Source organism: Molossus molossus, unplaced genomic scaffold (genome assembly GCF_014108415.1).
Source record: "Molossus molossus isolate mMolMol1 unplaced genomic scaffold, mMolMol1.p scaffold_m16_p_10, whole genome shotgun sequence".
In the NCBI taxonomy this organism is placed as follows: Eukaryota; Metazoa; Chordata; class Mammalia; order Chiroptera; family Molossidae; genus Molossus; species Molossus molossus.
The window spans coordinates 95,601,042-95,615,211 of record NW_023425345.1 but is presented as its reverse complement, the minus strand read 5'-3'; the positions used below and the strand labels follow the sequence as shown (position 1 = coordinate 95,615,211).

General features: G+C 50.5%; 1 protein-coding gene across 5 annotated transcripts in view; it reads left to right on the top strand.

Moving 5' to 3' along the window:
* The first annotated feature begins 285 nt into the window (after positions 1–285).
* SPATA13 (spermatogenesis associated 13) overlaps positions 286–14,170 on the top strand; it is a 62,988-nt gene continuing 49,103 nt past the window's right edge. The window contains exons 1-3 of one of the 5 annotated variants that reach the window (XM_036250815.1): positions 286–304; positions 4,288–4,653; positions 6,268–6,412. In XM_036250815.1, the coding sequence (XP_036106708.1) occupies positions 4,510–4,653; positions 6,268–6,412 (289 nt within the window). In that variant the 5' untranslated portion in view covers positions 286–304; positions 4,288–4,509. Of the gene's footprint in view, positions 305–2,206; positions 2,348–4,287; positions 4,664–5,056; positions 5,251–6,014; positions 6,175–6,267; positions 6,413–14,170 lie in introns of those variants that run through there. The other 4 variants (XM_036250814.1, XM_036250817.1, XM_036250816.1 and 1 more) reach the window with 4 other exon arrangements.

Sequence of the window (14,170 nt, the reverse complement as noted above, 5' to 3'; positions counted from 1 at the left end):
ATCAGTGCATCATTCTGCTCTGTCTCTGTTCTCACATGGCTTTCTCCCCTTTGTTTTTGTGTTCAGAGTTCTGTCTTCTTCTAGCGACAGCAGCCACTGGGAGTGGGGTCCACGTAATCTGGTGTGACCTCATCTTAACACATCTGCAAGCACCGTATTTCCAAATAAGATCACTTCCAGGGGTGGGCTCAGGCTTCAGCACACTTTCCGGGAGGATACAGTTCAGCACACGACTCTTGCCGTGGACCCTGGGTACTTACTTCAGATCAGGCTGCTGAACGGACCTGGCAGCAGCAGTGTTTTTGTATGTGTTTCTTTTCTTTCTTTTTACCTCCAGGTAGTCCTTTACTCTTGCTATGGTTTCAAAAATGTTTTTAAGTGTCTAAATTGGAGGAAATGAAATTTATCTTTTTTTTTTTTTGAAGAAAGGAATCTTGTATGGGGAGAAAAGATGCAGGGACCTCTGTCTAGGGAGATTATTTTAAAACTGTACTGAGAGAACTTACATGCATGTATGCATGACCAGTGAACAGAGACAACAAAGCTGGGGACGGGGCGGGCCTGTGGGACAGGGAGGAGGGTGTCAGTGGGGGAAAAATGAGAAACATCTGTAACAAAAACAAATTAATAAATAAAACATTTTAAAAAAAGAAAAGGTTAAAAAATAAATAGAAGATCTTTGAAAAAAATAAATAAATAAAATAAACCTGTACCGAGAGGCAAGAGTTAAAAGGGCAGCCACTCCACTGAACAGTCTGTTTACACAAGTTTATGACTTGGGTGTGAGTTGGCCGTTCGAGCCAGAGAGCGCTGAGCCCTGGAGGCTCGGCTGCTGACCGGGAGATGCCGCTGACAGGCAGCGCTCTGGCCACTTGTACCCCGAGTCCACTGTACTAGAGGCAAGAAGGAGGCTCAGAGAGCATGGATGTGGTCAGCTGCCTGTTCCTGCAGTGTGTCTGTGGGCCGCCGCCTGTAGCCGAGTCCGGGGTAGGTCCTGGCTCCTTGGAGAGGCTGTTTGTCCGTGTGCTGGGTTTGCAGTTCCGGTGTAATCCCACTCAAAGTGCATTCCCCAGAATGAGCGAAGGTTGTATTTGAAAGCAGTTAAACTTTGCTAAAAGAAGATCTAGTCTCGGAACATCCATCAGAATTCAAGTCTGTTCTTTGAGGAATGTGAGCTACTTCTGGCTAAGGATCGATCACGGTCTGAGGGGAGCTTCACGCCGAGGGAGTTGGCACAGTCCCCTCCCCCTCAGCGCTGCTGTTGCCAGAGGCGAATGGACATTGCAGTGTTCGAGAGTATTCTGTCAACTAAGTTTGCAGTTCCTAGAACATTTGGTACCGCTTGGAGGGGGTTTCTTCCTGTACGGCTTCAGTGGGGTTGCATAAATAGTTACGGTAGAGTTAAGTTGGTTCTTGAGGTGTATAGTTACAGTAGATCTCGAGGTGTATAAATAGTGAGGATAGAGTTCAGTTGGTTCTCGGGTGTATAAATAGTTAGGGTAGAGTTAAGTTGCTCATTGGGGCATATGTAATGGTAGAGTTCAGTTGGTTCTGGGGTGTATGTTACGGTAGAGTTCAGTTCGTTCTCGGGTGTATAAATAGTTAGGGTAGAGTTAAGTTGCTCATTGGGGCATATGTAATGGTAGAGTTCAGTTGGTTCTGGGGTGTATATTATGGTAGAGTTCAGTTGGTTCTGGGGTGTATAAATAGTGAGGGGGGTTCAGTTGGCTCTGGGGTGCTCCCCTGCAGGACAGCAGCTGACGGACCTGATGTGTTAAGCAATCAGCCTGCCCCTAGTTCCCTGTTCTCAGGGCCTCCAGCACTTCCTGCAGCATGTTCTGGTCTCAAGGATTTATCACCTGAGCAGCTAAGACGGCTCCTTGTTTTCCTAAACGCATTTTCTATTTTTCTTTTCCGCAGCAGGGAGGAGAAAAGCAGGCTGCATGTTGCGTAAGTGCAAACAAAACCACATGCAAATTTGTGAGCAGACGACTCATTGCCTGTCATCTTGTACTTCTGTTTTCCTGGCACATTCTTTCTGAACCTTTCTGTCACCGGCTGATAACACAGATGGGTTTCGTCTCACTGTGCACTTGGGTTGTCTGTGCGAGCTGATGTGGTGATTTAGTTAAACTCACCATAATAACCTGGTTTTCATATGTAATGCAAAAAAAATAATATTAACTTTCCTGTGCTTTCTCTAATGCTTTCCCAGGGTGGTGTCACAGAGGAAAAACTTTTCCTCTACCCTCTTTTTATCAACCCTCTTAGGTTGATGCTTAGGGGTGTGAGAATTAAAGTTGACAAAAGACAGATTTGCAAGAGAAAAGACAGTTTTATTTTGTGGGTAAGTGGGGTTCATAGAAAAGTGTGACTCCAGAAAGCTGTTAGAATTGGGGGCTTGTATCCCACCTTAAGGAGGGGGGGAGGGTGCTGACGGAAAACCCGTGACTTTAGGAAAAAATAAGTGGGCCTGTGAAAAACAGCTGGAGATCGGATGGTTTCCTGACCATGTCTGCTTAGGCGAGGGCTTCTCCTCTGGCGTGGTAAGAGTCCATGTTCCCTGGTTGGAAGGAAGAAGTTCTAGCCCAAGGGAGCAGATTTATGACAGCTGAGTTCTGGGAGGCCCTGATCTCAAGGCAGATGAGGGAGTTCAGGAAAAAGCCATTCTGAAACACCTTCAGCTCGAAACAGTTTTTAGGCCACAGCGATGTATTTTGGACCCCTTCACTGGTGACTTACAAGCAGCATCCCGGGCAGTAGTCAGTGGACAGCTAGGTCCTTGGTGATCGCTAGGACCCATTTCCCCTGATCGGTGGGAAATTTCGTGGTGTAGTGGGAACAGAAATCCTGAGGCTCACAGTGCAGTATCTCTGCTGCTGCTGATGGGCTGTGTGGCCTGAGCAAGTCACTGTACTTCTCTCGGTCACAGTTTTACTAATTTGAAAGACGATGGGCACGGAGTAGATCGTCCTGCTTCCTTTGCTCTTCATCAGATTTTTCGTGGTATGTGATCTTAGGGATGAGCAGACACCTCAGGCCGGAGGTGGGACTTCTTGGGGCAGCAGTGCTCATGGGCGGGCTGGGCTGGGCTGCCAGAGGATGCCACGTCAGTTCTGCTGACCATCTCCGCCAGGTGACCTGCCCTCTGTCACATGACTTTGCTGGTTAATTTTGTTCTCTTCCAGTGCTTGGTTGTGTTTCTATTATATTTTAAAATGATCTATAGGGGTGGAAGAACTGAAGGCACCCAGCATGTGCCTGGTGCCTGCCACAGACTTAGGCTAACCCCCTCCCTGTTCCCTCCCATGGAGCTCCGAGACCAGATTCTTGGGGGTCTGCTGAGATAGGGTTATCTCTAGGCAGGGGGTGGGGGTGGGAATTCCATGACAGTGCTTTTTAAGAGCAATAATTAACTACAGCTGATAAGGGCTATCTTACCATTGTAGTATTTCATCCTCCCTGGGACCCATTTTTCCCTAGAGATCAGCTACGGAACCAGATCCACAGAAGTTAAGTCACTTGCCCATGGTCACCAAACTAGCTAGGGACCCAGTCTGACTTACACAGAGGTCTTCTCATTTTCAAACCTCGTGGATTTTTTTTTTTTTTCTAGTACATTGCATTGCCTCTGAAAAAGTTACTTGAAAAATTAGAACGCATTGCCTAATTAGATGGTAGACTCTCCAGCTGCGGTATTGTCTCCTCTGAAATCTGAGGTCCTGAAAGGGCAATTGTGATTTGTCCAAGCTCACATAGCTGGTTAGTAGCCTGACCTGGTTCTTTGACTCCTAGTTCAGTTGAGTGTCAGGCCCTAGCAACCCAGACTTAATCTTTTGAAAGCACCTTCTATTTTTAAACATTATTGCAAGATGATACCCTAGAGCAGCCATGGGTAGCATTACACATTCATTCTTGTACTGACCACCTGCCTTCCCCCATGCTACTGTTACATGTATTTTGGGTGACACCCCAAAATACCATACTTAAAAGTTCTTTTTATTAGCCCCTAACAGTGCTGATTTTTTAAATATCTTTTATCAGGACTCATTAGTCACCAAACATCACTATGTAAATTAGTTTTCATTCAACCTCCAATTCAAGATACATTTGCTTGTTTTAGTCCACATCTCAGTTATGTCTGTTACACACAGACACTGAGACGTGAGAAGTTAATCTGGAAAGCGGCAGAGCTGAGGGAGGGCGAAGGGAACCGTGGCGGGTTCTGTTCTAATGTCTTCCCGGATGTGGGATTGCCGCTCACCTAACTTGTTCACATTTGAAAAGGTTGTTACTGAGGAACCCTGGAGGCGGGGCTCATCCCTGGAGGACGAAAGGACAGAGGCCCAGAGGCTCTCCAGGAGGAGATGGGGCTCTGGGAGGAGGTCAAGGCCGCGGCCACTCTCAGACTATGGCCAGTTTGCCGGGCGAAGTCTGTCTATCCCTGAAGACTCAATTGCCGTGGACCCCCAGAAGGAGGACACTGTGGACAGTGACCACCAGCTGAGCATGGCCTCTGTGGTTCCTGCAGACCAGAGCACAGCCATGGGCTGCCCCAGAGGAGGCCAGAGAAGACGCCCCATCTCCGTGATAGGCGGGGTCAGCTTCTATGGGAGCGGACAGACAGAAGCAATCGAGAATCTTCTCACCCAAGTAAGATCTGGTGCGCTTGCTTCCTCCAGAGCCAGCAGCGCCCTGAGCTTCCTGGCCTCTGTTCTCCCCACAAACTAGACCGGACACTGCTTTCCTTTCCTCTCTGACTCAAGGGCGATGTCATCCGCTCACACCCCTGCCTCCTGACTTTGCAAGCTGCATGCCTTAGAACTAACCGTCTACTTGCGGAAGTGTTTTACTAATCTTCTGTCTTCGCTGGGAGCTTGACTCTGAGATTTGAACCCGGGGGAGTAGCAGCGCGTAGTAAGTGGGCTTCCTGCAAAAAGAAGGCTTGACAGAGGGCGCAGCACTCGTTGTTAACCTGTCAAGATAAGAGAGAATAAAGAAGCCAATTTTTTAGGAGATAAGGAAATAATTTTTTCCACCATTTTCTTGCTTTCAGCTGCTTTGACGCTAGATTGAAATCATAACATCATTCCCTTAGTATGATGTAGTAATGCAGCAAGTACTTAGCCGTTACCCAAGAGCTCTTTGAGGACACACAACGTTTCAAGAAAGGCCCCGTTCAGGAGGAGTTTCTGTTACTAAGGGAGACTAACACCAGCCATGGTTGAGGGTTCACAGGACAGTACATGAGTAAGTGCCCAGTTTCATACTTCAAACCAAATCAGCACCTGGAAAATTTCTCTGAAAAGGGAACGTCCCTATTGGCGTGGGGCTCAATGTTTACGCTCTGCCCGTAAAGCCCCGCGCAGCTCCTTTGGTCCAGCAAGCCCTCAGCCCTCTGGCGTAATTCAGTTAAACTGAGTAGAATTCTTAAGGTACAAACAAAGTAACTTGAAGAATACCACACATTTCTTTGTTGTGCTAGGATTCGCTACATGCTGGGAAGTAATCCTGAACCAAAGCAGACTGAATCCCTTCATTCAGATCACAGCACAGGGAAGATCTAAAGCACTTGGGAATGATTGCACGTTAGGGCATCAACGAGGAACTAGTCAGGCCCCTTCCTGCACCGAAAGCTCATTAGCGCACTAGGTGGAGAGCACTAACCAGCTTGGCTTCTGATGCTGTCAGTGTGGAAAATCCAAAGGGCACAGAGGTGATTCCGTAGACCAGGGCACACTTGCAGAAACCCAGCTCTTCTTTTAAACAAAGCTCAGTTGTCACGTGAGTTTCGGTCACCGAGAACAGTATTCCACGAACGCTGAGCGGGTGCCCGCGTGTGGGTCGGGAGGAGACCGAAGTAAGTAGCAGGGCCACAGGTGGTCCCCTGGCCGTGGTCCTTGGCGCTGGCTGTGCTTCCTCTGGAGGCTGCGCTGGGAACACGTCTTCCTGACCCTGTGACCCTGCATCTCCGAGAGAGCCACCACTTCCTAAATCTGCTTTTCCTTTCTCAGCTCACACCTTGCCTTTCCTGAGTGTTGCTCTCAGGTGTGTCGCTGACAGATCAGCCGACACGAGGCTGCGTGTTTTAAAGGGCAGAGCAGTTGTGCAGCCGAGCCTGGGTGTAGCTGCCGCGCGGGGCTCGGAGAAGCCCTGTCGCCTCTGATAGCTGAGGTGAGAGCGCCGAGCTCGCAGCTGTGCGTGTGAAGCTCGGTGGAGCTGCCACTTCCTGGCGCCGTCTAACCGCCTCCTGCTTTCCTTTTGTAGCCAGCAGCCAGGCCGCCTGTGCCAGCGCACCAGGTGCCGCCCTACAAAGCCGTTTCGGCCCGGTTCCGGCCGTTCACGTTTTCCCAGAGCACCCCCATCGGGCTGGACCGCGTGGGCCGACGGCGGCAGATGAGAGCATCCAACAGTAAGTCTCACGGGCCCCTGTGCGGCGTGTCCCCTTTGAGAGACGGCCTGGAGCCCTGGCTTTGACTCTCCAGTTAGACCCCGTGCCCGGTTCACGGTGGACCTTCCGCCTGCCTCTGGGCCAGGGCGGTGTTTCCCTGATCGCGAGGGAGGCTCAGCTCGGAGCCGAGCTGGGCTTGTGGTCGCTGTCGGGGAGGATGCTCTGGGTGCCTGCGTCGTCAGGGGGCCCTGAGTCTGAGAAGTGTGCTCCTGTCGTGGTGTCTGTGTACCTGAGTGTTCCTGCGTTTGGGGATCCCACCAAGACTGCCGTGACTGTTTTGAACCCCAGAGCGAAGTCATCTGCTACAGTAGTTAATAGGCTCTCACAGCACTTGCCCACTGGTTGATTTGAAATAATACCACGTGTCTGGGGAATGAGGTTTAAACTCCTGAAAACGGCCGTCTTCCCCTGGGCTCACACCGATGCCCGTGCCAGTCGGTCGGGAGCAGCCGGCGTGGTCCCCGAGCAGCTGGGCGGCAGGGGAGCCGCACTGACCCCCGTGGGCGCCATGCCGTGCGCTCTGGGGGCTGGCGCATTGGATCCTAACTCTGTGCCGCGGTGGATGCTGTTACTGTCCTCGGTTTACAGATGAAAGAGCCTCGCTGTAAACAGGCACACCATCCCGAGTCACTCAGCAGGAAGTGGCGGAAGGGGATTTAAACCTCCAGTCAAAGAGAACTGTGGAGAGCAAGGCCCACGCTTCAACCCAGAACTGCCGACTGCTGAAAGAGATGCAGCAGACTCGCGATGATGATAGCTCCAGTTGCTGGGTTTACCGTCTCCCCTTTGAAAACGAACATTGTGTGGCGAGCATGAGAGAGAAGAACTGGGCAGTGGGGGCCGAGGCCGAGGCCTGGGTTCTGTTCCAGCACCGAGGCAAACCCTGTGGTGGGACGGTCCTCCCCTGATGCTGGCGCCGGAAGCTGTAAGAAGGGGCGGGGATTTCAGTAATGAAAGAGGCTAAGGGTGTTGCCTGCAGAACAGTGAAGTTTCAGAGAGAGGAGGAGGGGAACCAGATGGGTCAGAGATGAGAAAGAGCAAGGAGGTGGGGAATTCTAAAGACAGGGATAACAAGGCCGCGGATGGATTCTGCACCGAAACTGTCCTGGAGGAGTCCTGGGGGCCAGAGTGTCAGAGGCCAGAGAGTTGGTGAATTGTGAGAAGTGTTACTGCCCTTGGGTAGGTTGGCATGATTTCTAACTCAGGTCACACAGTCAGGAAGAATCCAGGCTCGGCTCTCCTCAGACAGAGGCCAGAGGCAAAGAGAACTTGGGTGGCAGCTGGAGGTGGAGATTTGCAGCCATCGCAAGCCCAGATGTTTGAGAGAGAGCCTGTGGCTCCTTTAGTCACTGCTGCCTTTGTCCTCCTCTCGGGAGTAGGCTGAACACCTTGGAGTCATCGCCCCCTCATCCGTGGTCACTGGATCCGGTCCTCAGCATCCCCCTGCTTCCCGGGCTCCTTAACGCTTGCTCGCAGCCGCTGCCCCTCCCCCGTCGCTTGTCTGGGCTGGGCTTTCTACGCTCAGTCGGAGTCACTGCTCACGTTGTTCAGCTCGTCCTTTGATACCCTCGCAAACTTCCCCGTCGGCACTGGAATAAAGTCCCAGCTCCTTAAACGAGCTCCCAGGTTTGTCTTCAGCCCGTCTAACACTCCATGTGTCTCTCGCGTCTCTTGCCCGAGCTCACCGTTCCGTGTTCCCACCATCCACGCCAGGCTCGCACACTCCCTTGGCTGTGGTTCGCCCGGAATTTCCTTCCTTTCCTTTGCCATATGTCAGCCTTCTTTCCATTTAAAACTCACAACTCATTCCCTGCCTGCCCTTGGCAACCAAGGGAATTCGTGGCCGTGCTTCTGCAGAGCAGTTCAGCCGCAGGTCTCACGTTCATTCTGTGACGCAGTCGTCAGCTTTGGGTGATGTTCGTGGGGAAAGTCATCCAAAAGGAGAAAAGGCTGCACACGCAGGATGTTCTTGACGATACCATTTGTGCTGCGAGAAGTCGCGCATGCCGTGGCCGGCTCCAGCAGACTGTGGAGGGGGTCACGTATGGGTAACTACTTCAAAATTGTTTACAGCAGAATTAGGAAAACCGAGTAACAGCATGGAGGAGGACTGCTGTCGTTTAGAAGGGAGGGAAAAAGGAAATTAAAGCATATGTTTATGAGTTTGCTAGAGCTGCCATCACAAAGTAGCACAGATAATAGAAACGTATCATCTCCATTCTGGGGTCTGGAGGTCAGCTCAAGGTGTTGGCAGGGTTGATTCCTTCTGCAGGCTGTGCGGGGATCTGCCAGCCGCTGTGAGAAATGGCAGGACCGTAGGTGACTTCTCCAACCCGGTGCACGTACAAACTGCGTATCTCTGGACTTTCTGTACGTGTCTTGTTTAGTTTTGATTTTAGCATTCTTTTGTTGAGGTGACAAATAAAGCAAAAAGAAAATTTAATGGAAGGGTGTCAGGTGTTCCCGGAGTTAATAGAGTGGCAGGAGAACCAATCTAGGGAATGGATGAGAGTTGAGTTGCTTCTGGGAAACAAGGAACCACAGGGAAGGAGCCAGGGAAGGCAAGTCGCAGGAGTACTGGCCACAGTGCTACCCCCGGGCAGAGTGACGGCCGACCACTCCTCTGTCCCCTTCCTTTCAGTCAGGAGTCAGAGTCCTCGGATGGAGGATTCAGCTCTCAGACCTCAGTGACCTGCCCACCACCTGAAGCACTGCATCAGGGGGAGGGTCGGGTCCTGCAGGGACCCCTTGCCTTTCGTATGAGGAGGCAGGTGCATGGAGTCCCTGTTTCTAAGGCACGACACAGTGCCGTAGAATGGAGGTCATTCCCCCAAAGAAACTCCAGGTGGTGTTGGAAATAGAAATAGATTCGGACTGGCCCTCCAGTTGTTTATTCCTGCACTGAGGAACTTTTGAGTGTGTACCAGACCACAGCAGTGAACAACCAAAGTCCCTTAAATCACGTGCATCCTAGTGATGGGGTAATACGTTATCTAGTAACTGTATTACACGGCAGGTAGTACTATAGAGGAAGATAAAGCAGGGTAGAGAGTATTCATTTTTCAAAGAGCATTATTCTAACACGATGCACCTACTTACTCCCTGTATAATTAGAAACCCTCGCTTTGGCCAGTATGGCTCAGTGGTTGGAGCATCTGCCTGTGGACCAGAGAGTCCCGGGTTCAGTTCCCACTAGGGGCACATACCAAAAAAAAAAAAAAGAAACCCTCTCTTCCTCTTGAGGGAGATGACCCAAAGGCTCATCAGCCTCTGCAAACATCTCCAAGTCCAGGCCCTGGGTGATAGCCACTCCTCTTCCCCTTCTGTTGCAAGGCCTTTTTTTTTTTTCCTTTATTGACCTTTAGAGAGAGGAAGAGAGAGGGCAAGAGAGAAACGTCAATGACAGAGAACATCGGTTGGTCACCTCCTGTGTGCCCCCCACTGGGGATTGGGCCCACAACCTGGGCATGTGCCCTGACCGGGATTCAAACTGGCAACCTCCTGGTGCATGGGTCGACACTCAGCCACTGAGCCACACCAGCCAGGCTGTTGCAAGGCCTTTTACATTTTTATACCCGAAGGTCAATTTAAGCAACACACCCTCATCGGAGTAGAAAGAGGTAGGGGAGAAAAGGGAATAGAGAATAAATAAATAGTATGTAGACATACACAGTGCCACAGAAGGGCGTCGCGCTCTCTGGCCTCTGGTTGCAAGGACATATGTGCCATTTTCCACTTTGCTCGCCGACCTGCCCATGCGTATGCCCCCGCACTTGACCTGGGACTGTTCTTCACCAGCCGAGGTGGTCCCAGCCTTTGCTCCGTAGTTTCTGAGCTGTTAGTGGTCCCCTTGCTTAGTTACCAGAGTCTCCTTTTCTCCCCTCTCTTAGTTAATAAAAAATCTGTCAGCCCACAGAAATGTGTGGAGCGCCAACTATGAGTCAGGTGCTATTTTTACCACTTGGAATCCAGCAGACAAGAAGGCATCACAAAAAGTTGACATAGCATTTAAGCAGATGCAGTAAGTCGATCAGCGGGATGATCTCAGGTGCTGATTGCTCTGGAGAAGATGAAGGTGGGCACTGTGGAGAGGGAGCGGGAGCGGGGCTGGCGGAGGGAACCTCACCCTCTGAGGAGGTGACATTGGAGTCCAGACTTGACTGGTGAGCAGGAGGTAAAGGTCTGAGGGAGGAGAGGTCCCAGCAGAAGGAACATCGAATGCCCATAGACAGACAGCGACACGATGTGTCTGAGGGTCGGCGAGAGGGCCAGGGGGACGGGAGCACAGGTAACGAGGGCAGGAGGGCAGGATGTTGCTGGGAGGTTGTCTGTGGGTAGACAGAGAGGGCGTCGCGGGTCCCAAGAGGGTTGTGCTGAGTGAGACAAGCCACGGCCACAGGGGAATGGCATGTTCTGACTGGAGAGAGGAACTCCAGCTTGAGGGGGAAAAGACAGAAGGAGGGAGACGGATTGGCAGGTCATTGCCTCAGTCCTGTGAGAAACAGCGGTGGCAGTGACCACAGAGGCATCCGTGTCTCAGTTGGGTGCTCACGTTCCTGGCGCACAGGACGCTACGGTGGCCCGCCTTGGATCGAACTCGGTAGGGCCAAGGCTGTGAGTTCTGCTGGAAGTGCTTCTCCCGTGGGGGAGTGCATTCCGTTTTGACAGAGCAGAGTTCGTGGATGGGAATTAAATATTTTGCAAACGTATTATGAAGTGGCCACAAGAGACAAACCCTGCGTTTACCCTTTGTTTCTGGATCTGTCTTTTCTGGCTGCGGGCGAACATCTCACCCCGTCCGGGACAGCATCACCACTTCAAGACGTGTCCCCAAGCTGCCTCCATAACTTGGTTGTAATTATACCGTCATTCGGTTTGCTGCGACTCCATGCTTCTGGGTGAGGCGAACGAGAAGGCTAATGACACCCCTGGGCACGGGCCTGTCACTATGCTTCTCTCCCGGGGCAGCCGTCGGTCAAAGCAGGGTCGGTGAGACGCTGTAGTAGAATCTGAGGCCTTGAGCGAGATTCAGGCAGGGGTCTGACAGGTAAGGGAAACAAATCCAAATCTGGAATGAGAGTAAGGACAAATCATCTACCCCTCTATTATGAAAAGGGTCCGTTGTAATCACCCGTCCACAAGTAGATGTCTGCTCGTTCAAGGAACTGTATCATTAACTTTGCTGAGGGGCACCCTGTGGTGTTTCGCCCAGCTTGGCATCCATTTCTGCCACCGTAGTCATTTTTTTTTTAACCCACTGAGTAAGCATAAAAATGACATTTTCAGACAAAGATTGACATTTACAGAGTGGACATAACGTCCACACAGTTATTCGACGGGCGCTCCTGCAATAGGATTCACATGGGACACGACATTTTCTCATGCTCTGAGTGTGTTCTGATGTCCGATCATCCTCCTTCCCCAAACCGATTCATTACCATTTTGTTCTTTCCGAATCCCTCCAAGCCACTCGCTCTGAACACGAATCTGCACAAGCGAAATCCCTCCCGAGCCTATTTCTCCTTTCAGTCAGAAAGCACTCGGAAGAGTATTGCTTAGACTTTACTACCGGGGATTTCCCTTTCCTGGTGGCACAGTTACAGGTAAAGGGGGGGAAGCCCCCTTTGGGGAAGGCTAGCAGAACGTGGTGATAGTGCGACACCCACCCCAAGGATACGTAGGGCTGGGGACCCACTGAGATCTGGAGCTGAGTGAGGGCCCTTGGTTCTCCACCGTGGTGATTTAGGTCACAATTCTCACCAGATTCGAGATTTCCTCCTACAAGAATCAAGTCATGCCCTGGCCGGTTTGGCTCAGCGGTTAGAGCGTCAGCCTGAGGTCTGGAGAGACCTGGGTTCAGTTCCCACTAAGGGCATGTACCTTGGTTGCAGTTTGTCCCCAGCCCTGGTTGGGTTGTGTGGGTGGCAACCACTCTATGTGTCCCTTTCACGTCGATGTTTCTCTCTCTCTCTCCCTCCCTCCCACTCTATCTGAACAAAATATCGAAAAATGTCCTCGGGTGAGGATAAAAAAAAAGAATCAAGTCATTCCTTAGCGGAGTTACTGACCAGTTTTGTTCCTGGGGACCCTGTGGTAGTTCAGCGCAGCCGAGTTCGCCTGGGTCAGACCATCCCAGTGAGTGAGCTGGCCTGCTGCCCGGGACTGAAACTACGTCCACTTTTCCTGGAACGATGCTCTATCTCCCTGAAGGTTTCTGACTTGGTTGCAGCACAAGCACCTCTCCCTGGCTTCCCTTGCCTGGAGAGGTCAGCAGCACATGGCCACTTCCACTGTCGGGGAGGGATAGCCCTGGGAGGGCAAGTACATGTAGACCAGCTCCAGTTTTCCTGTCTCCCGGGCTCTGCGCTTCTCCCTTTCCACGGGCCAGGTGCTGGCCCCTTGGCTGCCTTAGGAGTAGGCCGGTACCGGGCCCAAGTTTACTCCCATCCAGGTGTCGGGATGGGACCTGCTGCAGGAGCCCAGTGGGCAATGCAAAATCTCTGGTAGGTGCCACCCAATTGGATACATATGGTTTAATCCAAATTGTGTTTGGTAAATGTCGTGTGAGCTTTATTTGGATTCTGCTAGCAATAGGTCGGCTGTAAAAAGATCAATTTGAGACAAGTGGGGACATTTTTACATGAACTGAGTATTCAGTGAAGGAAGTCTTGTTGACTGCTGGTTGGGATAGTGTAACATTTTAAGTTCTTACTTGTTATGGGTGCATACTAAAATCTTTTTTGTGTGAAATGATATATGTGAGATTTGCTTTAAAATACTCCAAAAAACAGTTGGGAGATAGTTTGCAAAAATTGGTAAAATATTGGTAATTGTGGGTTTATTATATCATTTCTCTACTTCTGTGTGTGTTTGAAGTTTTTCATAGTAAAGGCATTTAATAATAATGAAAGTTTGTTTCCTCCTATCTGGTCAAATGCTTTCAAAAATCTCCAAGAAATGCCCACAACGATATTTTTCTCAAATGTAGAAATTTGAATTTTAGCAATGTAATTTATTTTTAAAAATGAAGACCTACTTCTTGTAGGTGAAAGTGAGCTTTCGGTCCCCAGAACTTGGCAGCACTGTGCCGTGGTCTTAGCTGGCACTTGTCCTTTCTCTCTGGCTTTATTTAATTGGTCTAATTAGTATGTGTAGTATATCTCCTAACTAGCCCATGTGGACTGTGCAGGGAGGTCACATGGAGCAGTCTCTTTGGTAATGGGTATGGACTGCGGGGTGTGGTATTGAAATAATGGAATCCAGGTCATGAATCACAGTGGCACTTCTGTGAGTGTTTTTTTAAAGTTCATGGATAGCAGGCTGCTTTGTTGGCGATGTTTGTGCCTTGGGTCTTAGCACGCATGTCTACACCATGATAACTTTCTCTTACAGAATTGTCTTTGCTGCCTTTGCTTTCTTCTTCGATGAAGCTTTTCTCTGACATCAAAGGCAACTTAGTCCGGCCGGCGTGGCTCAGTGGTTGAGTGTCGACCTGTGCACCAAGAGGTCACCGGTATGATTCCTGGTGAGGACACATGCCCAGGTTGTGGGCCAAATCCCCAGTGGGGGACATGCAGGAGGCGGCCAGTCGATGTTGTCACCCATCAATGTTTCTGTCTCTCCGTCTTTCTTCCTCTTTAAAATCAATAAAGAAAAAAATGCAACTTATTCTGTCACAGTCTACCTATGCTCCTACTTTTCCTATGCTTACTTTGGGTC